General features: G+C 31.5%; 1 protein-coding gene and 3 non-coding genes across 7 annotated transcripts in view; 1 reads left to right on the forward strand and 3 right to left on the reverse strand.

Annotated features, from left to right (window-relative positions):
- LOC109598187 (protein PALS1) overlaps positions 1-23,912 on the forward strand; it is a 44,944-nt gene that overhangs the window by 18,890 nt on the left and 2,142 nt on the right. For 3 of the 4 annotated variants that reach the window (XM_049970082.1, XM_020014038.2, XM_049970084.1), the window contains 7 exons: positions 10,593-10,821; positions 11,064-11,192; positions 12,152-12,418; positions 17,170-17,383; positions 22,463-22,753; positions 22,831-23,049; positions 23,132-23,854. In XM_049970082.1, coding sequence (XP_049826039.1) covers positions 10,593-10,821; positions 11,064-11,192; positions 12,152-12,418; positions 17,170-17,383; positions 22,463-22,753; positions 22,831-23,049; positions 23,132-23,854 — 2,072 coding nt within the window. The remainder of the gene's footprint in view (positions 1-10,592; positions 10,822-11,063; positions 11,193-12,151; positions 12,419-17,169; positions 17,384-22,462; positions 22,754-22,830; positions 23,050-23,131; positions 23,855-23,912) is intronic. The other variant, XM_049970083.1, reaches the window with a different exon arrangement.
- On the reverse strand, positions 17,619-17,700 carry Trnal-aag (transfer RNA leucine (anticodon AAG)). Its single transcript has one exon. It is a non-coding gene; the product is annotated as a tRNA-Leu (tRNA).
- Positions 18,167-18,248, reverse strand: Trnal-aag (transfer RNA leucine (anticodon AAG)). Its single transcript has one exon. It is a non-coding gene; the product is annotated as a tRNA-Leu (tRNA).
- On the reverse strand, positions 21,846-21,927 carry Trnal-aag (transfer RNA leucine (anticodon AAG)). The gene has a single exon. It is a non-coding gene; the product is annotated as a tRNA-Leu (tRNA).

Consider the following 23,912-nt stretch of genomic DNA (forward strand, 5'->3'; position numbering starts at 1 on the left):
TAGACTTCAACTTAGTGACGAAATCCAACCAAAAATAGTTTCTCTTTGGTATAATATACTGTTAAAATTAGATTTCTTTAAAAATTAAGATGAGACAACCAAAAAATTGCTGATACTTTTCACTTTTACTTATGTCTTTATAACTTCTACATTTTTAAATCAATTTTAAGCCATTTATTTTATTTTTCATAAATTAGACTTCAACTTAGTGTCGAAATCCAACCAAAAATAGTTTCTCTTTGGTATAATATACTGTTAAAATTAGATTTCTTTAAAAATTAAGATGAGACAACCAAAAAATTGCTGATACTTTTCACTTTTACTTATGTCTTTATAACTTCTACATTTTTAAATCAATTTTAAGCCATTTATTTTATTTTTCATAAATTAGACTTCAACTTAGTGTCGAAATCCAACCAAAAATAGTTTCTCTTTGGCTTAATATACTGCTGAAATTAAATTTCTTTAAAAATTAAGGCGAGACAACCAAAAAATTGCTGAAACTTTGCATTTTTTCTTATGTGTTTATAACTTCTACATTTTTAAATCAATTTTAAGCCAATTATTTTATTTTTCATAAATTAGACTTTAGCTTATAAAGATAAGACAACCAAAAAATGGCTGTAATTTTGGATGTTTAATTGTATATTTATGATTTCAAAATTTTTAAACCAATTTTGATAAACAACCATTTATTTTACTTGTAATAAATTAGATTCCAACACCAAGAAATTAAGTCTATTCAAAAAGAGTTTTTCTTTGGTTTGGTATACTGTTGGAATTAATTTTTTTTTGCAAATAATGACAAGATAACCAAAAAATGGCTGAAATTTTGGGTTTTTGTGTTTATGACTTCTACATTTTTAAACTAAATTTAATAAACAAACATTTATTTTACTTGCAATAATTTAGACAACAACAAATAATGAAATCTAATCAAAGATAGCTTTTCTTTGACTCAATATACTACTGAAGTAAAATTTCTTTATGAATCAAAGCAAAACAACCAAAAAATGGCTGAAATTTTAAGTTTTTACTTATGTGTTTATGACTTTCACATTTTTCAACTAATTTTTCAACAATAAATAATGAAATCTAACCAAAAATAGTTTTTCTTCGGCACAATATCAATCAAAATCAAAACGAAACAACCAAAAAATGGCTGAAATTTTGCTTTTTTACTTATGTATTCATAACTTATACATTTTTAAATCAATTCTGATAAACAACCATTTCATCTCACAGAAACTTATTCAAAAAAATGTTTTTATGATGTGATTTACAATTTAATTCAAATTTCTATTTCAACAAGAAAAGATAAAATTCTGAATTCTATTGTTACTTAAACAATTAACATTACGTTTCCAATCAAATTTCAATAAAAATTGTGTTTGTAATAAAACGGATTGTAACATCCAATTAATAAATACGTTAAAATGTTTTTCCTGATTTGATTGAAAGTTTCAGCACATAAAGTAAATTTAAATTGAATCAAATTAAAAGGTACAAAACCAATATTTGCAAAATTGTTTTAAAGATACTTGTTTCCAGCTAGAAACATGATATACACTGTACAAACAATTACTTGTAAAATTGACTACGTTTATTAAACTATAAAATGGAAACAGATTATATACAAAATTGAAAAGACAATGTTTGTAATGTACAAAATCGAAAATAAATCAAGCAGTAATAACAGCGTTTCAGCTCACATTTCATAGGTAATTGCTCAAAGTGCAGAAAAAGAAGAGCAGTTGCAAAGTGTGTGGAGAGTATGTAATAATCGTTTGCAATTACTGGCATTACGCATGCATCGCCGGTATGTGAAAGTATGTTCGAAATGTTCTTTTTTAGAAAACGATTTATTATAAATCTAGTTAATGGACGGTCGATGAAATACCAAACCACTTTTACCACGCTTATATATTACAATGTTATTTTATTAAATATTCAACTTTTGTTGGTTTCAAACCGAACAAAAACGGAATGGGAACAGGGTAAGATTGGAGTTTCGAGTCGATAAGGTCGAAAGTGGAGCAGAGGCCACTTAAGCACTCACGATTAGACCACTTGAGTCGTATACAAGTGCAAAGATAAGACTACCTCTGCATCCACGTCGAAATGCGCCTTTTCAGACCGCGTTTTCAAAGAAACAGACTCTCCGGGTAATTTTTATGGTGCACAATTACGTAATCCAATACCCACCCTTAAAATTGAAACGTGGATATTAGTTTCGTGACGTCGAGACGAAAGCCATGTGGCTGAGTTGAGTTATTATTTAGAGAATCTGGCTTGTAAATAAACAATGGTGGAATAAATTATTTTTTGCCCAGATTTTCCCACAATTAAAATAGTAATGAGCGACTTGTCCTTTCTTTCAAACGGATGTCACTTCACACTTCAACTAATTCTTTAATTGACTGCATCCTTCCAGACGATTTTTACTTTTCGCATCCAGCGGTTTGTTATTATTTTTGTTTTCGTCCTAATTGTACGGCGAAAATGGACGTAACACTCACCTGGATTTGCTCGTCGGTTAGTCAATAACCGGATTATCGAAGACAAAAGGTTTCACTGGTGCGATAATTATAGATTGCGAGAGCGGAATTGGGGTAATTCAATGTGAAATTCAACATTATAACTTCCCCGAACTTCCAGCCCTACTCGTGCGTTTATAATTCATTGCACCACCTGTTCACAATGATCGATTGAACTTAATTAATTACGTTTAACCTTTGATTGAAGTTTGGTGCGGATAAACTAAAGTAAAAATGTAACACCGATTAATTAACGTGGAAGTTGCCGTCGTGTGGATTATGTACACACGATTTAATTTATCCTTGGTCGAAATTGTAATTCCACAAACGTTCGAAACGATTGCATAACTTATTTGCTAACGATTTCGCCTTCCACAAAGGAATCCGCGGTTATATAATGGGGGGCGATTTGGGCGTCGGATCAACATACGTAATTCAAAGTCAATGTCAATATAATCGACGGGAAGAGTACGTAAAAATCGTTTTTATGCGCCCAGGTAAGTTTCGGGGTACCTGTTTGAATGTGTACAAAGCAGGTAGTTTTTCAAACCGGGTGTGGGGGTAGGAAAGGAAGAGGGAACAAGAAAGAGATCGTATCCGGTGCATTTTTTCATAATTTTCGACTTTAGGAAACGCGCGTACCGCATACTAAAACCATTGAATCATCTTTGGCCCCACCCTTTCACTTTCGTCTTTCTACCGACAACACAGTCAAAAAATCAGATTTTTTAATCCTCAAAGTATAAGCTTAAATTTCTGATATTTTTAATAACTTCTAATTTTACGCTTTCTAAAGCTGTATTATTTTTTTTTGCTGCATTTATTTCAAAATCAATCTAGATATTAAAGAATTTATTAATTGCAAAATATGAATTATTAAAGTATGTTAAATAATCATATATAATATTTTAAACTTTCGAATTAATTTAAAAATAATTTTTTATTTTATATTTATTGTTCTGTTTACAATTTTTTGAATTTTTTAAATTAATGGTCATTTAAACTATATGTAGTTTTAATTTTGTACAGTTATTAATTCAGAAATTATTATAGATATTAAAAAATAGTTTTATAACTAAAAGATTCGAAAAAACATAGAAAATATATAAACAAATTTTCTGAAGTTTGTGAAATTAATACTTATTAATACAAAATAATTTAAAAAATATTAAATATAATAATAAATAATTTAAATATGGTAATAAAATACTAGTTAATAAATAAATAAATAAAATTTTCTATATGAATAAATGCTCCATATGATAAAAAAGCAGCTTCCAAGAAGATAAACAATTAAAATTTCTTTAATTTTGGAGTTTTTTGCAAGAACATTAATTAAACTATAGATAGATTTAGATACACAATTATTAAAATAAAAATTGAAAAAATTCAAAGAAAAATATCGAAAATTTGTAGATTTACCAGTTATTAACCATTCATTTATAGAATTTAATGACAGAAACAAACAAAATAAATGTTCTATATAATAATAAGAAGGTGCTTCAAAAACAAAAATCAATTAAAATGTCTTGAATTTTTTTTTACAAGAAGATAGATTTAAGTATACAATATTAACTTAGAAATTGAATAATTTCAATGAAAAATATCAAAAATTTAAAGGACACCAACATTTGTAAACGGATCCTGTTGTAAACTTTTATTTTATAGAATTCAGTGACTTTAAAAAATAAAATAAACACCCTATTTGATAATAAAAAGCTATTGCCAAAAAAAATTAGGTCAAATATCTTGAATTTTGGAGCTTTTTACAAGAAGATTAATTAAACTATAAATAGATTTAAGTATACACAATTATTAACTTAGAAATTGAACATTTTTAAAAATAAATATCAAAAATTTGAAGATTTACAGACACCAAAGTTTTCTGAAGTTTGTAAAAATAATAAAGATTCATTGACAGTAAAAAATATAATATATGTTCCATATAATAATAAAAAACTGCTTCCAAAAAAATATAATTAAAGTTACTCGTGTTTTGAAAGGTTTGAAAGAATATCTCATCATAGAATTTAGACAAAAAAATATGAATATTTTATTTAATAATAAAAAAACAACTTCAACAATTAAAAGACCTGTTAATAAAAATTTACTTTATAGAATTTAAAGATAATAATTAAAATTGAAATAAATGCTTTATATTTTAATAAAAAGCTGATTCCAAAAAGTTTTTATGGAAGAAGATTCATTAAACTACAGATAAATTTAAGGTTGATTAACTTAGAAATTGCAACATTTCAACGAATAATATCTAATTTAAAAATTTACAAACACCAAAATTTTTTGAACTATGTAAAAGGGTGTCTGTTTATAAAAATCATTCTATAGAATTTAAATACAATAAGAAACATGATTAAAACATCTTTCAAATAAAAAAAAATAAAATTTCTTGAATTTTGAATTTTTTTCTAGAAAATTATTTAAACTATAGATGTATTTAAGTTTACACATATATTACCTTAGAAACCAACCAAAAATATAGAACATTCAAAGATTTACAAACACAAAGTTTTTAAAAGAGAATTTAAAGCAGTAAAAATAAAATAAATATTTTATATATTAATAAAAATCTAATTTAAGTTCTTATTTATATTTGAGGTTTTTTTTTTTCAATCTCTAAACAGCTCTAAGTTTGCACAATTATTAACTTAGAAACTGGGAAATGTCAACCAAAGGTATCGAAAATTTGAAGAAATAGAAACATCAAAGTTTTCTGGATTTACATATTAATAAAAAATAATTTAAAGGAAATTAAAGGCAATAAAAATAAAATAAATGTTTTATATGATAATAAAAAGCTGTTTCAAAATATCTACATAATTATTAACTTAAAAATTGAAACATTTCAATCAGAAATATCAAAAATTGAGAGATTTACAAAAATCAAAATTTTCTGAAACTTGTAAAAGTTACCTATTAATAATAATTAATGTTAATTAATTGAAAGGCAGAAAAAAATAAAAAAAAATACTTTAATTTCTTTACATTTCTTTAATTTTGTAGTTTTTTGGAAGAAAATAATTTATTTTTTGTTGAGGCGTTGAAAAATCTGAATCGAATTTTTGAAAATCTAAATATACCAATGGGTTATCAAACATTAATCAATCTGTTAAAAATGAAGACAAGATGCAGTATCTGGAAATTTTTGAAAACAATAAAAATTAAAATCTGTCGAAACTTGAGAAACATAATGTTATTAATAACAATAAACAGTTGAACGTCAGCAAGCCAATTGATAATCGTCAAAACCCAGATTGGTCCTTGACCTGCGTCAACGGAACAACGAACGAAATAACCGAAAAAAAAAAGAAACGCATCCACAATCCCCGGGACAACGTAAAAAAGAGAGAGGAAAAACCGAATCGAGAGATTCGAGAACTCCGACAACGTCCAAACGGACGGTTTTCGTTTCACGTTTCTTCGCGTTGGACCAGTCGGTTCTTCAGGTGCGCCTTTGGAATGCCTCGAGTTTACATCTGACCGATTTCAGAAATAAGTATAGAGGAGCGAGGTAGGCACGTCGCGGCGGCCAAAACGTCCGGCTCGTTATCGAAATTGTCTTCTTGTTCGTGTTACCTGCCCCCGACACCCACTTGTTCCCTGCGTTTTGTTCTCCGCACTCTCCGGTTCGGTTTCTCGTTTGTGTTTAGTATTTGCCGGTACGTTGTGATGGTTGTAAAGTGCGTTCGATTTATTAGTTTGTGACTGTGTGACTGTGCGATTTTTTTCCCGACTTATTGTTTTTTTGGATTACCCGTATATCTTTGTTTACACATGGAAAGCTGAAAAGGGGTTGATGAGATGAGGATTTTACATTTTAATTGGTGAGTTTGTACGCGGGTGTAATTCTTTGTTATTGATAAAATTTTATTAAATATGTTGTATTTTTTTATAAAAGTTATATATGTTGTAGGATTATTTTTTCAATTTTTGAATTCATTTTTTTAAAATATTTCCTTTTTGTAGAATACTTATTTTTAGTCAGGAAAATTTGGAAATATTGTATTTGTTTATTTCAAAATTATTTGTTATTTTTTTGGCATAAAAAGTCAAATTTTTGTCATCTTTTTAATTAATATATTTTATATAATATATAAAATATATATTTTTATAACAAACAGAATTTTGGAATATCCACATATATAGTAAATATTGAAAATTTTTGTTTTAAAAGGTTGAAATATATTTAACAATGATTTAAACATTTTTAAAAATAATTTTTATTTATTTTATTGAATAAAGTTATCAAAATTTGAGTTTTTATATGAAAAAAATAATTTTGTAGTACTTAATATTAAGTAAAATATTAAAATAAAATTTTAAAAAAACATTTAATAGAAAACATTATTAAAATATTATTAAAGAAACATAAATTTGGACAGTTATAATAAATATTAAATATTTTTTGTTATAAAAATTCGAAATATATTTAAAAATTATTTTAACATTTATAAAAATCATTTATATATAATAAGGCATTTTAATAAATAAAGTTAACATAATGTAAATTTTCATATAAAAAAATAATTTTGTATATATATATATATATATATATATATAACATTAGGAAATCATAATTTTGCTATGTTCAGTATTTTTTTATTTAATGATTTTTCAAAATATTATTTTATAAAATATTTCACTTTTTATTTAAAATATTTTATATTCACTTCTACAACATTATTTTTTTATATGAAAATTCACATTTTGTTAATCTTATTTATTAGAATGCCTTATTAAATATAAATTATTTTTATAAATGTTTAAATAATTGTGAAATATATTTCGAATTTTCATAAAAAATTTTTAATATTTATTATATACGTGAATATTTCAAAATTCTGTTTGTTTTATGATATTCTCAATAACGTTGGCCATTTAATGATTGTTTAACAATTTATTTTATTGAATATTTTCTTTTAATTTAACATATTTTCATTTTCACTTTGTTGGATTTGTTAGAATCCCTTATTAAATATTAATTAGTTTTATAAATGTTGAAATAATTGTTAAATATATTTCAAATTTTTATAAAAAAGATATGTAATATTTGTTATAACTGGATATTGCAAAATTCAATTACTTTTTCCACTGATTGTTTTATTAATATGAAAATTCAAATCTCTTTTAAATATTTTTAAAAATTGTTCAAATGATTTATTTATGATGTTTAAAATTAAAAGTATTTAGTATTTATTACATTGGATATACCATTAATTTAACAATTTTAAATAATTGACATATGCAATCTTATATTTTGCAGAACATTCTATATAATAGTTACTTTTTATAATAATAAAATAATTTATTTATTTATTATTTTTATATGTAAATTCACATTTTTTTATGATTCTTTAATATGGAGTGATTTTCGTAAATATAAAATAATTGTTACAAAATTTATTCCAATTTTTTAATATTTTCATCAAAAACTTTTTCGATTTAATGAATTTCTTAGATTTATATTTTATATAATAATATTTTTGTGAATTAATGGTTTTAAATAATTGACAAAATCTATTTTAAGAATTATTTTTCTTTTATTTTATTCAAATATTTTATTCACCATTTCAAAATTCTTGTATAAATGAAAGAAATTTTATTTATACAGAGTTCTTACGAAATGTCCCAAAGAATACATAAATAAATACGAACAATAAATGTTAAAAAAATGAAAAATATAAATAAATTCAAGGTTCTAAACGTAATCGTTATTATTATAATAATTAATAATGATTATGAAGCTTATTATCTTCAACAACATGGCAATTATATAAAACAAGTTACAAAACAATAATCAAATACAATAAAAATATAATTTGATGAAGTTTACCAAAAAAAATTCCATTTTTTTTAATGATGATGAAATAAAAGAGAGAAGAACGTAAAGTAAATTGAAACCGTTGACCTGCAAGTTATTCAGATAATTCACCTGAAGGAATTTTAAGTCGGGTTTATGACAACGCAGATAACGCAACCTATTCAATTTTACATGGTTTTATTCACCGGTCGATATCAGAAACAACCACTTCTTTCAGTTTAATAAACAATTTTACTTCCGCATAACGATGTGACACCTATAAATTTTACTAGTGAACATTTAATGCGTCTGATAATTGAGATGGGGCCGTTAATTAGTTTGTTTTAAGTGGTTTAAAAAGTTTGGAATGCTAATGGACTGTTTACACTCGAGTGTAAATGATTTACTGAGCTTTGCCCAGACTAACTTTAAAAACTTTGTTGTATATGTTGGGTTAATTACGTTTTTGAGCTGTGCAGCAACAAAAAAATGGAGTTAGAAGGATTGTTTCTTGGAACCGTGATTCACCCCATTGAATCGTTGCAACTGGCACCAGTGCAGGTACTAAAGCGAACACGCTACCTGGAAGTCCCATTTTATTGCCTCAAATTCCTCTTAAGAAGACCGTTACGATTTTCTTCCACTTCAGCATTTCCATAACCGATTTGTTAGTCGTGCGTTGTAAATTCGTTATTTGGGTGGACAATAGGCAGTTTGAATTTTAACGAGTCGATTTATTAATTTTCTAGTCTGGTTGTAAATGTGCTTATGGATATTAAAGGATTTAGATCTTGACGAACTTTCATTTACATATAGAAAGTCACAGCTTTTTGGGTGCAGTTTAACAATGGAACAGTTTTTTAACGTGCGATTCACTCATGAATCTATTTCAATACAATGTACACATCTAAATAAATTAATACTTTAAATTAAAATATTAAATATACGAACTAAGAAACATGTGCTTGTAATTATTCATAATTTATTATTCCTTGTGATCATATAAACTTTGAAATTTGTTCACAAACAACAGTTGTTTTTATCTTCATTACAAATAATAATTTAATGACTGAAATTAATGGTTACGTAAGTTAAGTGATTAAGGTCGACTCGACTTACCTTATTCTTTAATATCTTTTATGTTAATATATAAAATTGATTGTTAAGGAAATTATGGAACCATTTAAGATTATCTCAATTTTAATTTGTGTCATTAAAACTTGTCTGTAATTTAAATTGTAATCATCTCAAATTTGTGCCACTTATTAACAATTTGATCAACTAGTAAAGTATTTTATAAGATACAAAAATGGTACTATTAAAATGCCGAATTTTGGGTAAGTTGTAATTGCATCAAAATTTTCTAAAGCTTATAGAAGGAATTTTAAAGCTTTTAAAAGATATTTTACTGGTTAATAAAATTTATTTAAAAAAATCAAAAGTTTATTTTTATCATTATAATCTTCTAAAATATATAACAATTCATATAAATATATAAATAATAACTTGGGAGATGAAGAAACAACAAGAAACAAAAAATATGAAGATTTAAATTTTTATAAAAAGAAAATGAATTATAGTTTACATATTAGTTATATTTGTGAAGAAAATCCAAAAACACTAAAATTTTCTAAAAAAATACAAAATAATGAAATTAATTTTAGAGGATTTAAAGATTTAAAAAAAATATATTTTACATGACAATAAAATTAAATTAATTAAAATCTCTTGATTTTTTATATTATTTTTCTTATGATAATTTTCTAAATTATATAAAATTTTAAGATTAAACAATTAATAACTTGTGAGACAAAAAAACAACAAGAACCATCGAAAATATGGAGATCTAATTCTATCAAATTTTCTTATAAAAGCTTTTAAAAGGAATATTAAAGGATTTAAAGATTTTAAAATATATTTTACAGGATAACAAGTTCTAAAAAGAAAAAATATATATTTTACAAGACAATAAATGACTTACAACAATAATTAAAATTTCCTGATTTTTATATTATTTTTCTCATGATAATACATATAGATTTAAGATTAAACAGTTAATAACTTGGAAAATAAAACATAAGAAGAAACATCAAAAATATGAAGATCTTAATACATCAAAATTTTCTAATTCTTGAAAAAAGTTTTAAAAAATTCCAGAAATAATCAATATTATTAGTAAAATATACAATCCAAACAAAACGTGTGGTAAATTAAACCATTATTTTTTTTTGTTTCAGGCCTCGCAGGAGGTCGGGCAGCAGCATAGTGGTGCTGGGCGGCGATATCGAAATCGAACCGGTGAAGAGATCGCTGGACGAGATCGATGACAGTCTGGATTACAGTATGGTGATGATGTTGGCGGGCGACAACGGACCGCATCGCGAAATGGCGGTCGACGTGCCCGACACATTCGTCGCCCGTAACAAGACGCCGCCTCGTTACCCGCCCCCAAAACCAATCCTGCAGGTAACTATCACAAACTTAGTCCAACTGGATGATGCAAAACACTCACAGCCACCAAAATTAACGTACATTATCACGAAATAACTACGATTTAACTATTTAATTGATCACATTCGTCAGTTCAAATAATGGTGGATACGCCAGTGATACGACTTTTTATCAATATATTGATTTGTTGATTGGTTGTGAAATTTTGTGCCGGTTTTAACAAGTAAAACCATTGTTGATTAATAAATGAAATTTAGGTGGGATACGATCGTCTTCTGGGCGTAAGTTTCGGGGACGAGAACCAGGAACGTGCCATCGATGTGCCCGACAATTTTGTCGAAAGAAAGAAGACACCCCCCAAATATCCCTCCCCCAAACCCGTCAAGGTAAACACGGGAGCAAAGGAGACAAATCTTCCAGTAGTTGAACGAACTTCTCTAGCATGTTCTACTCACAAATAACCAGAAAAATATTTTTGTATAGTAGTATTGAACAAAAGATTATTGTAGTATTAGATAGTTGTTGCATTAATAAATCGAATTTAATTTAGTGCCTTCGAGTCTGAGGAATTTGATCGTAAGAAATTCCGTTTTAATATTGTTCAGATTTATTAAATATTTCTGTCAGAAAAAAGGTTTTAATCGTTGAATATTGCGCAACATTCTTATTTCGTCTTCTGTAAATAAAATTTCTATGTATTTTGTACGTAATTTAAAGTGGAACTTGTATATAATTCTTTGTGAAACCCCATAAATCCTATTTTTGGTCTTGACGCACTCGTCAATCAATAAAATGTATAAATATAAATTTCGTGAATAATTAACACTTGTGCTATTAAATTTCTTACATAAATAATTTCCATTTTGAATATACGACATATTTCCCAAATATAAAAATTGAAATAGTGGCGTAATACTATTCCTCAATAAAAAGGATTCCATTTGAAATGGAATCTGAAATTCAACGTGTGACTTTGGCAAGAAATCGAATCCGGCTCATCCTTTCACAGTTTCGGACAAAAGATCCGGTGCATTCAGATATTTTACATCTAATACAAACGAATTTCAATTATCCCGACGTCACTTTCGCCCACCTTTAAATTTCAGCCGTACAAAAGGAGGCAATTTTCTCTTCAATAATCGAATTTATTCGTCTGGACGACGATATCGCTGCACTGTTTTAAAATGGGCAACGTTTCATCGGAGTTTTATACAAATCTATACAATATTATTAACAACAAAGTTAACACTCTCATAGTACCACACTAATCATTAATAACTAGCCACACTAACAAACTAATCATTACTTGCCGTTGTGAAACATTATTAATTTTAAAAATTTTTAGACCGGGGTAAATGGAACGACGCCCCAGCCACCACCGGCGACACCCTCGTTGGTGACGACGCCCACTCCGGGCGGTAAGCCGGTGCCACCGCCCCGGGATCATCTGAAAATCGAAAAGGACGGGCGACTGGTTAACAGGGCGCCGCCCCCGCAATTGCCGGCCCGCATTCCGAATAACAGTGCGGCGGCGGCGGTTGCGGTGCCCACCACGCCGTCCACGCCCCAGGAACCGACCAGGGAACAATTGGATAGCATCAAGAAGTATCAAGTAAGTGTTGGATGATAAAACAAATTGTGGTTTAATGAATGGTGCTTTAAGTTAATTGGCTAATTTGTTATGCCGGGCAAAAAACTAATTATCATACAATCTGGAAATATTTACACAGATTTATCTTGATTAATAGTTTTCTGAGAACAATTATTTTTGAGAATATTTAAGTTCATTGCCAAATATATCAATTTTATTTATTTAAGGGAAAGTATTTTTAGACGTTATTAACGCAGTTAATATTTATTAAGTATATAACATGACTTTTTTTCTATTTAATTACAACAAATTGATGGCAAACTACAGGAAAATAGAGGACAATGTTAGTGGAACTAGGAGCAACTAATTATATTCATATACAGATATCACACACATATACAAACATATAAGGTGTATATAAACAGAGTAAATATAGATTATAGTATGCTTAAGTAAATAAGGTAGCATACCAAACCACTTTAAAATATTATTAAACATCAAAACATAAAATACCCCCATAAAGGAACATAGTTATGACATTTCATCACACTAAACTTTACACACATTATAAAACTTTATTGCATTTTAGTTTTTTATTATATAAATTTCATTGTTGCTCTTTGATATTTTCTTATTATTTACTTACTAAACAATTATATTTCAGTATAATAAATATATTATATAAAATGTTTAATCTTTACGAAATACTTAAAATATCTAGATAAAAAAATAAAGCACATTTTTTTCAATATCTCTAATTAATACAATATAAAAATTTAAAAAGTATATATTACTTAAAACAAACAAAATAAAATTGTGGCAAAGTAAATTTTCTGTAAATATTCCTTTAATTAAGACAAAAATTAAGATAAATATTTTAATCTTATAAAGATTATATCTTAATCTTTGTAAAATAACTAAAAAATATAAGAAATTTATTTTGCACATTTACTTAAAATCTTTAATTCATATATTATAAAAATGTAAGAAATAAGTTCTCAAAATTCTTAACTCATATAACATAAAAATGCAATTAAAAATAAATATTGTAGAAGAGATAAAGTTATATCTTATAATAACCCCGCTACAAAAATAAAAAAAAACAGGTTCTTTTCTTAAAATCTCAATTATACCTAAGGAACTGTTTTTAAAAGGTATTAAAAGCATAATTGCATGTTAATTTGCGCTGTCGCCCTTTGCTGCTCGCCATTACTGAATACTAAACCGAAATTAAAAACCGATTTTTCCGAAACAAAAGACAGGAAAAATGCACGGACTATTCTATAGGAAACGTACGTACAGGTGGGAGTACCTGTCCAAATAGAAACACCGTGTGTGTGTGTGTGTGTTTTGTAAATACACCAGGTTCAGTTTCGTTGCGAGCGGCGAGTCACGAACACACGTGTTTTCACCCCGTGTTTTCATTTTGCACAAAGTTAGGGTGGTGATATGTGAGTCAGTGGCTTGGTTTAATATTCGGTGGTGTTTGTATTTGAATTATGACCGTCAACAACGAGTGCTACAACTACAACAACAATTATTTGTTCAAGGTGCCTCGCTAAATTAATTTGTAATCGCTATTTTAAGATCACCTGCATATCAATATGTTTTTTTGATGGATTAAAGTTAAGCAAAAATGAATTGGGTCTAAAATTGACTTATAATTTATTCAAATAGAAAAGGCAAAACTTTGTTATTAATATTAATTTATAAGACAAATGTGATAAGTATAACTAGATCAATTTTCTAGAGCATTCTTCATCATGATAAAATGATCTAAAAAACTTAAAAAGGGTAATTCGATTTTAAAACGTAACTATTTTTGAATGTACTATCGCGTTCATAAGTGGTCTGCCACTTTCCGAAGCGCTTGACCTCGACCGTCACATTCTGTTACAGTCTATTATTTCGGTCCGCGTAAAAATTAAAAACTGAATCTGAATAAGTTTTGACATGGTAAAAGGGGTATCGATTTTACAAAACAACATGCTACACTATAAACAGGGTTGTAAGGATTGGATCACGGCAAATTATGAACTAATTTTGTAAACATTAGTTATTCAGAAAATATTTGTTGTGTTTTGTTGAAATTGTAATGATAACTACAATATTTTAAACGATTATTTAAATAACAAATATTAAATTAATCTTAATTAATATTATTTTGATTTTTTACTAAATAAATATTTTTAAAAATGATTTAAAATAGTATTTGAGCTAATGTGATATATTTTAAAAATATTTAAAAGATTACATACAAGAAATAAAAATTAACTATTTTCATAACAAAACCAAGTATTTACGATATATAAAATAGTGCATATTAAAACATTTCAAATGTTATGAAATAATACACACAGTTATTTTTTAAAAACTTTATTTTATGGACAATTTTGTTCTTAATTTTTTTATGTAGATTAAAATTAAAAGAATAAAATAACAATAGTTATTAATAATATAACATACATTAACAGAATTTGGATACATGAATTCAAAAATGACACTTTGGTTTGTTCAAAAAGATCCTCACTCTTGTTTTTCGTTTATTTGAACATTATTTGTTATTGTATCTTATCCATGATCCATGATTTGTAATCTGTTTCTATAAATGGTATTCTTTAAATGTCCAAACAAAATGTAGTCCAAAGGAGTTGAGGGGATCTCGGTGGCCAAATTTATCTACCAGTGGCTCATCAGAGTGTTCTTCAAGAAAACGTTTATTTAAATTGTTTGAGATTCTGTACGTAATATTATACAAATATATAGATATTTGAAAAAAAAAAAAAATAAATAAATGGAATTACTAAATTATATACTACTTAATTTTTATTATAATTATAATATTTATGTGTATATGTGCATTTTGTATTCGGAACGTTACTGCTGTATATATTAGACGCGAAGTAAACAAGTGTTTCTTCTTGTCTTTTTTATATCGCATTATTAAAATTGAATATGAGAAACTAACTACGAATCTACAACATTGTTGTTGATACATAATTTGAAATTAATATATGATATATAATTCACAAAATTCATGTCGCGTTTCGATTCGAAAACCAATACGTAGTTAAACTAAAACGAGCACTCGTTCCTAAATCTAAACTATCTCAGACCCCAGAAAGTCGGTTTGCAGAACGGCCATAATGTTTCCCAGTTCACAATTCATTTTATAATCACAAAATTGTATTTATTTTATTGTATGGAACATTCATTTGCAATATAAATTTTTAAAATTAAAATACTTGATAACAAATGTTATATTATAATGAAAAACCTAAAACATTAAATTATATATAGAGATTCTCTTCCTTCGCTACATATAAAATTCACTAAACTCGAGATCTTTTTAAAAATATCATGCAGTTTATCCCTGAACTATATGTAGAGGCTCTCTTCCTCCGCTACATATACAGTTCCTTAAAAAATAAATAATAAAAATAAAATTGTTGTACCAAACCGAAAAACAAAAAAAAAACGCACCCAAACTTTCAACAAAGATATACAACACTGGGGACATAAACATATTCTCCCAATTTTAGTTCTTACCGAAATATTTAGCTCTCTAGCTATTTCAGAAATATTCTTTCCTTGTTGATTTAAAAAGACGATTTTAAGGCGTTTTTCCTCGTTTAAATTCATGTTCGCTGTACAAAGGTTCGCATTCAATTGACAACACATTTAGGAATCGCATCTTACGATGTGGTGGGGAGTCGGCACTGCCGAGACGGTAGTGCACGGTAATACAGAATGTGACCGTTTACGGCCTGACGTCAGGAAAGTGGCAGACCACTTATGAACGCGATAGTACATTTTTCATGTGACTTCCTAATATAATTCAAGCTGGTACGATAACCACTTAATTTACATTGTAAGGCCAGGTTAAAATTGTTTGTGCATATATTTACCTGTATCAATAAACGTGTTTTTTCCAACTTATCCATTACGATAAATACAAATACAACCTCGCTTGGAAAACCTTAAAATCACCTTAATAAACACTTATTCTTGTGTATTTAGTACCAATTGAACATAAAACTAAAAATTATAATCTATGACTTTTCTCTATCTGCTGTGTGAGAATTAGAAAGCGACTTTACCATACTGAGACAGACAATATATATTATTTAAAAAATCAGCATCAATCGTTTATTTTAATCCGAATTATGAATATTTAATTTGTTAAAGTTGTTATGGCTGATTCAAGGTAATTCTAGTTGCAATAAATATTTTTCTTTATTATTGTTGCGACATAAAAATATTCAACAAACAATATAATGTTCACCCCGTTTAAATTTAATCGTTTTTAGAAAGTTTAAACCGTATGACAAATAAATTAATGATAATTCCCTTATTCTCATTATGTAGGTGATTGATATGACATTGTAATTTTATTCACATTTCACCTACATAACTGTAATTAACAATTGATGGGAATGTTTAATGGATTACAAATAAACGCAGTTTTATCTGCCTTTAATAAATAGGTAGATTGCATAACTGATTTTCGATTCAGTCACGATCCTAACTGGTCGGAATTCAAATTGTCTCTAAATGCGTCTTATATGGATTGTTTTTGTTGAACGTGCAAAAGTGTCGACCCAGAAACAAACACATCAACAAATAATATTTATATTTTGCCAAAATTACATAAATGTGTTTACATAAACAACAATATATATTGTTAAACATCATCACAAAACAATCCCTTGAGATTTACTACCTACAGGACACGAACTCAATTTTAACATAAAACAATTCTTTGCCACCAGGAACAGATCAGGAAAAGGAAAGAGGAGGAGGAAAGGATAGCCGCACAAAATGACTTCCTCAATCGTTCGTTGCGGGGATCGCGTAAGCTGCAGGCGCTGGAGAGCAAACCGCAGGGCAGCATCAACGACGCGTTCGCCGAGGACGAGGCCCACGACTCCTCCAGGTCCATCACGCCCTCCGCATCCGAAAAGGAAGCCGTGCACATCCAGTACAGTAAGTTGAGCTCTTTTGTGACACTCCGCAAACAAAGCGAAATGACTGAAAATCGAATTATGTGCAAGCCGTGTGTGTATGTGTGCAAGGCACAAGAGGTATTATTTTCCGCTGACGCGCGTATCCGGAATCCCGCCGGAAGCTGGCGGAATGCGCGCCGCTTCGCATTTTAATGGTGACGCGCTCGAACGACGACCCAATTCGTAAATAACTTCGATAAAATAAAATAACTGCTTGGCAGCGGTGGGATTCGAACCCACGCCTCCGAAGAGACTGGTGCCTTAAACCAGCGCCTTAGACCGCTCGGCCACGCTACCTTGCTGATAAATATCGAAATTTGGCGGGGGAACCACCCCAATTTAAATCGTTCTGTGTTAAAACAGAATTAAAACATTATTGTCTTCAGGACGTCAGCGACGTCGCCATGCACTTAACTAAAAGGCTTCATGAAGGTCAAGAAGATTCCATCTTCTTCCTCCCATTCACAAAACTGATCAAAATCATTTTACGGTAATTAGAAATAGACTCAGGATTAACATGCATATTTCATACTCAGATTAATTTATTAATGTGATGTCAATTTCCTTGATGCCTTGAAGTCCTTTCAAAGAAGTATTCAATTATTTTTTGTATAATCCTTATTGAATTGATTGCATTTTTGATATTATATTTGGAAGAAAAAAAATTCAAACACAACTTTGATATTTATTATTAACAATACCAAATATGAAAGATGGTGTCAAGTATTTAATTTCGTTTGTAAGGAATTTAGAAAAAAATATTTGGCAGCGGTGGGATTCGAACCCACGCCTCCGAAGAGACTGGTGCCTTAAACCAGCGCCTTAGACCGCTCGGCCACGCTACCTTGCGACAATAACAAAATTTTGGCGGGAAAACCAACCCATTTTAAATGATATTCAATTTTTAAATATTAAAACCAAATAGATCTACAGAATTCGGCAATAACTTCGTCTTTAGAAGCTTCAGAAATAGCAATGTCCCCATGCACTTATTTAAAACCATTAAAGAAATATCTTGTAAAATTTGGCAACGATTCAAGCTTCGGGAAAGTGATGAAAATCGCAGTCCATTAATGTGATACTACTTTTTTGTTGTCTTCAAATTCTTTCATAGGTTTAAATCATACTTAAAGACATATTAATTTTCATACATATTAATTTTTATTAAATATTTATAATCACAATTATTTTGTTTATATTATCAAAAATTCAGGTCATGGAAGTATATTACTTAAACTAAACTAAACTAAAATATATTTTATTTGTCTTTTTGTTAAAATACACATCATTGGCTCGTACAGCTCGAGACTCCTGTGGGCACTATATATAGTAGGCTCCGTTCTTGTGGGGGTGGGTTACCGAATGGAGTCCGGGGTTGTCCACCTTCTTGGAGATTGGCACGGCCAATTGCCGGTGTCGTGGCATCTCCGAGCGTCAGCAACGATGTTGAAAGCAAAATGGGTCCAAGACCCCCCTCACATGGTCGTTGCATTTCTGGGGGCATTTTGTCTCAATATGATTTAGATAATGGAACCTGTAGATGAAATTAGCGGAAACTGTTGCTGGATGGCCAGCTTTGCAATTTAGTGCGCTCGGGAAAAACTTAGTCAAAAAACCCGTTGAAGCATTTTTGGGGGAGGTTTCGCGTTGTTCGGATAATGTTTTATGGTTTAGTGGGCGTCTTTACGTTTTGCGTTTTAAGTGGAAAGTTTTGAGTGCGCGGCAGACATTATGGTGGGAGTTTGTGAAAAATTGGAAGTTTATGGTAGAGGGGTTTGTGTCTGTGATTAGGGTCAATGTTGTGGATTCTGACGTCAGCCATGTGTTTTGTGAGTATCGAGTGGTGTATTTGTTTTTCGTAGAATTTATTAGCCTCTTGGATGATGTAATCCTGTACATATGGCACTCCAGTTGTGTCGTGTATGTGTCGGGTTCTGCTTCTCTGGGGTGCGCTGATTGCCATTCTCAGTATTTTGTTTTGCAGTCGTTGTAGTATGTTAATGGCGGTTATTGAGGCTCCACACCAGATGGGGCATGCGTATGTCATGATGGGTCGGAGGATTGTGGTGTATAAGTTAATTTTGTTATCTCTACTCATGGGGCTGTTTGCAGAGATTAGGGGATATAGTGGCTTGATTGCACCAAATATCTTTGGTCTAATTTTGTCTATATGAGGTCTAAAGGTCAGCCGATTGTCCAGATAGGTGCCTAAGTATTTCACGACTTTTTTGCATGGAATGATGGTTCCGTCTATAGTGGGTGGAGATACTATCCTTGTGTTAGTGTATTTTTTTGTAAAGTTGATCAATTCTGTTTTTTCAGGATTTATTTTAATTTTCCATCTCTCAAAAAACGCAGTGAGCATGCCCAGATGGATTTTAATCTGTTGGGTGGCGACCTGTGAGCTAAAGGACGAGCTGTAGATGGCAGTGTCATCAGCGTATAGTGCCAAGTTAGTGTGGGAAAACTTAGGGATGTCGGAGGTATAGAAGTTGTAGAGTTTTGGTGCGAGCACCGTTCCCTGTGGTACTCCTGCCGAAGTGTTTCGTGTTTCGGATAATTCCCCGCTGATTTTTACCTGGAAGGTCCTTCCTCGCAGATACGAGTCGATTAGTTTGACCAGACATTTAGGCAGTTTTAGCTGGTCCAGTTTATACACTAGTCCATCCAACCATACGGTATCGAAGGCTTTCTGCATATCTAAAAAGAGTGCAACTGTGTTTCTCCCGAAGTTCCAGTGCTTCTTAGTGTGTTCAGCAATTCGCGCCACCTGCAGGACTGTGCCATGTTTGGGGCGGAATCCGAACTGCTCGTGTGGTGTTATGTGTAGGTGTGAGTCGGCTGTTTCCAGGCGTCGCAGTATAACTCTTTCGGCTACCTTGGAAATAGAGCTTAGTAGCGATATTGGCCTGTATGAGTTGGGGTTATGTGGCGGTTTACCGGGCTTTAGTACGGGGATAACCACAGCGTGTTTCCATTGTTCTGGGAAGTATTGCAGCCTAATAATACCATTGATAATATAGGTTAGATGGACCAGTGTCTTCCTTGGTATGTTTTTTAAAAGGATGTATTGGATACCGTCTGGTCCTGGAGCTTTGTTATTTGGCAGCTTTCGCAGAATTTGCTGCACTTCACTCGGCCTTGTGAGTAGTTTAGCAAGTTCATTGTTTTGAATTACCTCTGGTTGAGCTTTGTGTATATTCTGAGCCATTTGCTGTATGTGGTTTTGTTCCGGTGTGAGGTTTGTCGTATCAGTTTTATGAATTTCTGCAAAGTGTGTGGAGATGGCTGTAGCTTTAGATTTGTTGGACATGTGCTCGATGTTGTTGTAGAGGATGGTCGGGTATATAGGACGTTCCCCTTTTAGTTTCTTTACGTATCTCCATAAGGAGCAATCCGTGGCTTGGAGCCTGCCCAGAAGGTCCCGCCACACGTTATTTCTGTGTTGCCCGATTTTATATGTAATTTCGTTTTTGAGCCGGTTCATTATTTGTTTGTCATTGTCGAGTTTGTATTTGTGCCAACGTTTTTTGTGGTAGTTTTTTGTTTTGATAGCTTCTGTTATATCATCTGGAAGATCATCTGCTGGTGGTTTGGTTTTTGTTACCTTAGTAGTTTTGTTCCTGGCTATTTTTAGATTGAGTGTGAATGAATCCACTTCTCTCTTTAGTGTTTCCAAATCCGTGATGTGACCTCTTAGGACCGTCAGAGTGTTTAGCTCGTGCCTGTACATGTCCCAGTTCGTTTCTCGGAAACAGAATTTGGTTTGTTGGAGGACATTTGTTCTTTTTTGTTGGATATTAATTAGCACTGGGGCATGGTCGGAGTCTAGTTCATGGAGTACAGTTGGTTCAGTCACTCTGCGTACTCCACTGCTTATGACTAGGTCTATTGTTGATGGAGTGCCCCCGTTATTGGGATAGTGCGTGGCTTCTTCAGGGAAAAGGAGGTCAACGTCCGAGTTGAGTATATAATTGTACAGGGTGGCTCCGTTGGTATTATTTCTGTGGCAGTTCCAGGCTGTGTGGCGAGAGTTAAGGTCCCCTAAGATTATGGTTTTGTTATACTTTTTGCAGAGTTGGTCTATTTGTGGTGTAGAAAAATTGTTGGATGGAGGGTTGTATGCGCACATTATTACGGTTCCGTCGGCTAGTTTGATTGATATATTCTCTATATGACTAGGTATACTATCTATTTTGGAGTGTGGGATGGAGTTTTTAACAAGGATTGCAACTCCTCCGTGTGTGTGGCGGGTGTGACCCGGGTTGTATTGCCTGTCTTCTCTGTAAGTTAAATAGTTTTTAATTTTGAAATTATGTCTGCTGGACAGTTTTGTTTCTGTTATGCAGATTATGTCTATTTTGTGTGTGTGCAGAAAATTAGTATATTAGTATATTACTTCGTTTTTAGTTAATTCGTAAATAACTTCGAAAAAACTTTTTTGGCAGCGGTGGGATTCGAACCCACGCCTCCGAAGAGACTGGTGCCTTAAACCAGCGCCTTAGACCGCTCGGCCACGCTACCTTGCGATAAAAACTATATTTTGGCGGGGAAACCACCCCATTTTAAATATTTTTCTCATGATTGAAATTGAATATTTTTAGATTTTTATAGTTGTAAAATTACTAATAGTGTAAATTACCCGCAAAACAATAAAAATTAAACTGCATAAACCGCAAATAAAAATACGATTTTAATTATCAGAAATTTGTAATTAGTCATAAAACAGGCAATTTGTACACAAATTGATGAATCAATGTCAATGATTTACAACCATTGTGTTTAACTTCATTAATATTCCTGTTTCATCTTGACAACATCAGAAATGGTAATTTTTTTCAGTCCTTGACGACATCTTGCCTTCTCAACTTGTGCGTTTATTCTGGGTTGTGTTGTTTACTACTACAATACGTAACTTTTTCAAGAAAATACGTAATACATTATTTAAAACAAAATATAAAATTGTGAAGTTTTCAGGTTTGCATTACTAGTTTTAAACTTTTTAAAAACATATTCACAACCCCACAAAAATGTTTACTAAAGTTATCCATATTTTCAGCTTATGGAGAACTAGTTGCGGTGGTCCAGAGGTTGCAATTGCAGCTGAAAAAGGCGGGAGCCTCAGGTGGCGGGCTTTCCGGTCTCGAAGGCAGAGTGGCGGCCGTCCAAAGTCTGTTGCTGTCGCCGCAGTTCGGACGTGCGCTGGCCGTCCACAATCGTGTGCAGGCTGTCCGTTCGCGATCCGCCCCTAGGCCGCCGCCAGTCGCCCAGACCGCACTAAGGGACTGTCTGGATGCGTTAGGCGGGTCGCAGAGCGCCCACGCCGTTGAACTGGCCTCACTCCTAACTGGTAAGTGTATTTCTGCATAATTATTTTTTACTTTATCCTACATACATTTCTACACATATTTGTAATTATATTTGTAGGATACGAGTTGGAGGCTTTGATGGTGGCCCACGATGGGGTAGCATCGACACTGCCGGCCGATTCGACAACCCCAACGCCATCGACGGCGGAAACCATCCCCACATCGTCCGTAGCCGACCACCGGTACGGCGAAGACAACATTAAAATAATTAAGATAGAGAAAAGTACTGAACCACTCGGAGCCACCGTACGAAACGAAGCTGACGCCGTCGTCGTCGGTAAGAATATATTTCTTTAATTCATTAACATATAATAATAACGTACAAGGGATATATGGCAATAATGTTTTATTCCGTGTAGGTCGTGTGGTTCGAGGCGGTGCAGCCGACAAAAGCGGCCTCCTCCACGAAGGGGACGAAATCCTGGAAGTGAACGGCATAGAAATGCGAGGTAAAAGTGTAAACGCAGTCTGCGACATACTGCAGGCGATGGAAGGCACCCTCACCTTCTTGATAGTGCCGGCTTCGGCGCAAGCACGTTCTCACCCCGGAAGAGACTCAGTTCTTCACGTCAAAGCGCACTTCGACTACGACCCCGAAGAGGACATGTACATACCTTGCAGGGAATTAGGAATTGGCTTCCAAAAGGGGGACGTGTTACACGTGATAAGTCAAGACGACCCGAACTGGTGGCAAGCCTACAGAGAGGGCGAAGAGGACCAAACGTTGGCTGGATTAGTGCCCTCACAGTCGTTCCAGCACCAACGCGAAAGCATGCGTCTCGCCGCCGAAGAACGGATGTCGAAACCCCAAAGGAAATCGTCCACACTTTTATGCGGCAAAACAGCCAAGCGGAAGAAAAAAAAGGGTGCGTGGGCGGAAGGTGGTTATCCGATGTACGCCAACGCGGTCGAAGAGTGTCCGGATCCGGATGAAATTTTGACCTATGAAGAGGTCGCACTATATTATCCCCGGGCCAATAACAAAAGGCCGATTGTTCTGATCGGACCGCCGAATATTGGCAGGCATGAACTCAGGCAAAGGTTGATGGAGGATGCCGAAAGATTTGCCGCAGCAATCCCACGTAAGAACAACATTCAACCTCAACTCTTATAACTTATATAACACTAACGTTTTTAATT

This window comes from Aethina tumida, chromosome 7 (genome assembly GCF_024364675.1).
Source record: "Aethina tumida isolate Nest 87 chromosome 7, icAetTumi1.1, whole genome shotgun sequence".
Classification (NCBI taxonomy): domain Eukaryota; kingdom Metazoa; phylum Arthropoda; class Insecta; order Coleoptera; family Nitidulidae; genus Aethina; species Aethina tumida.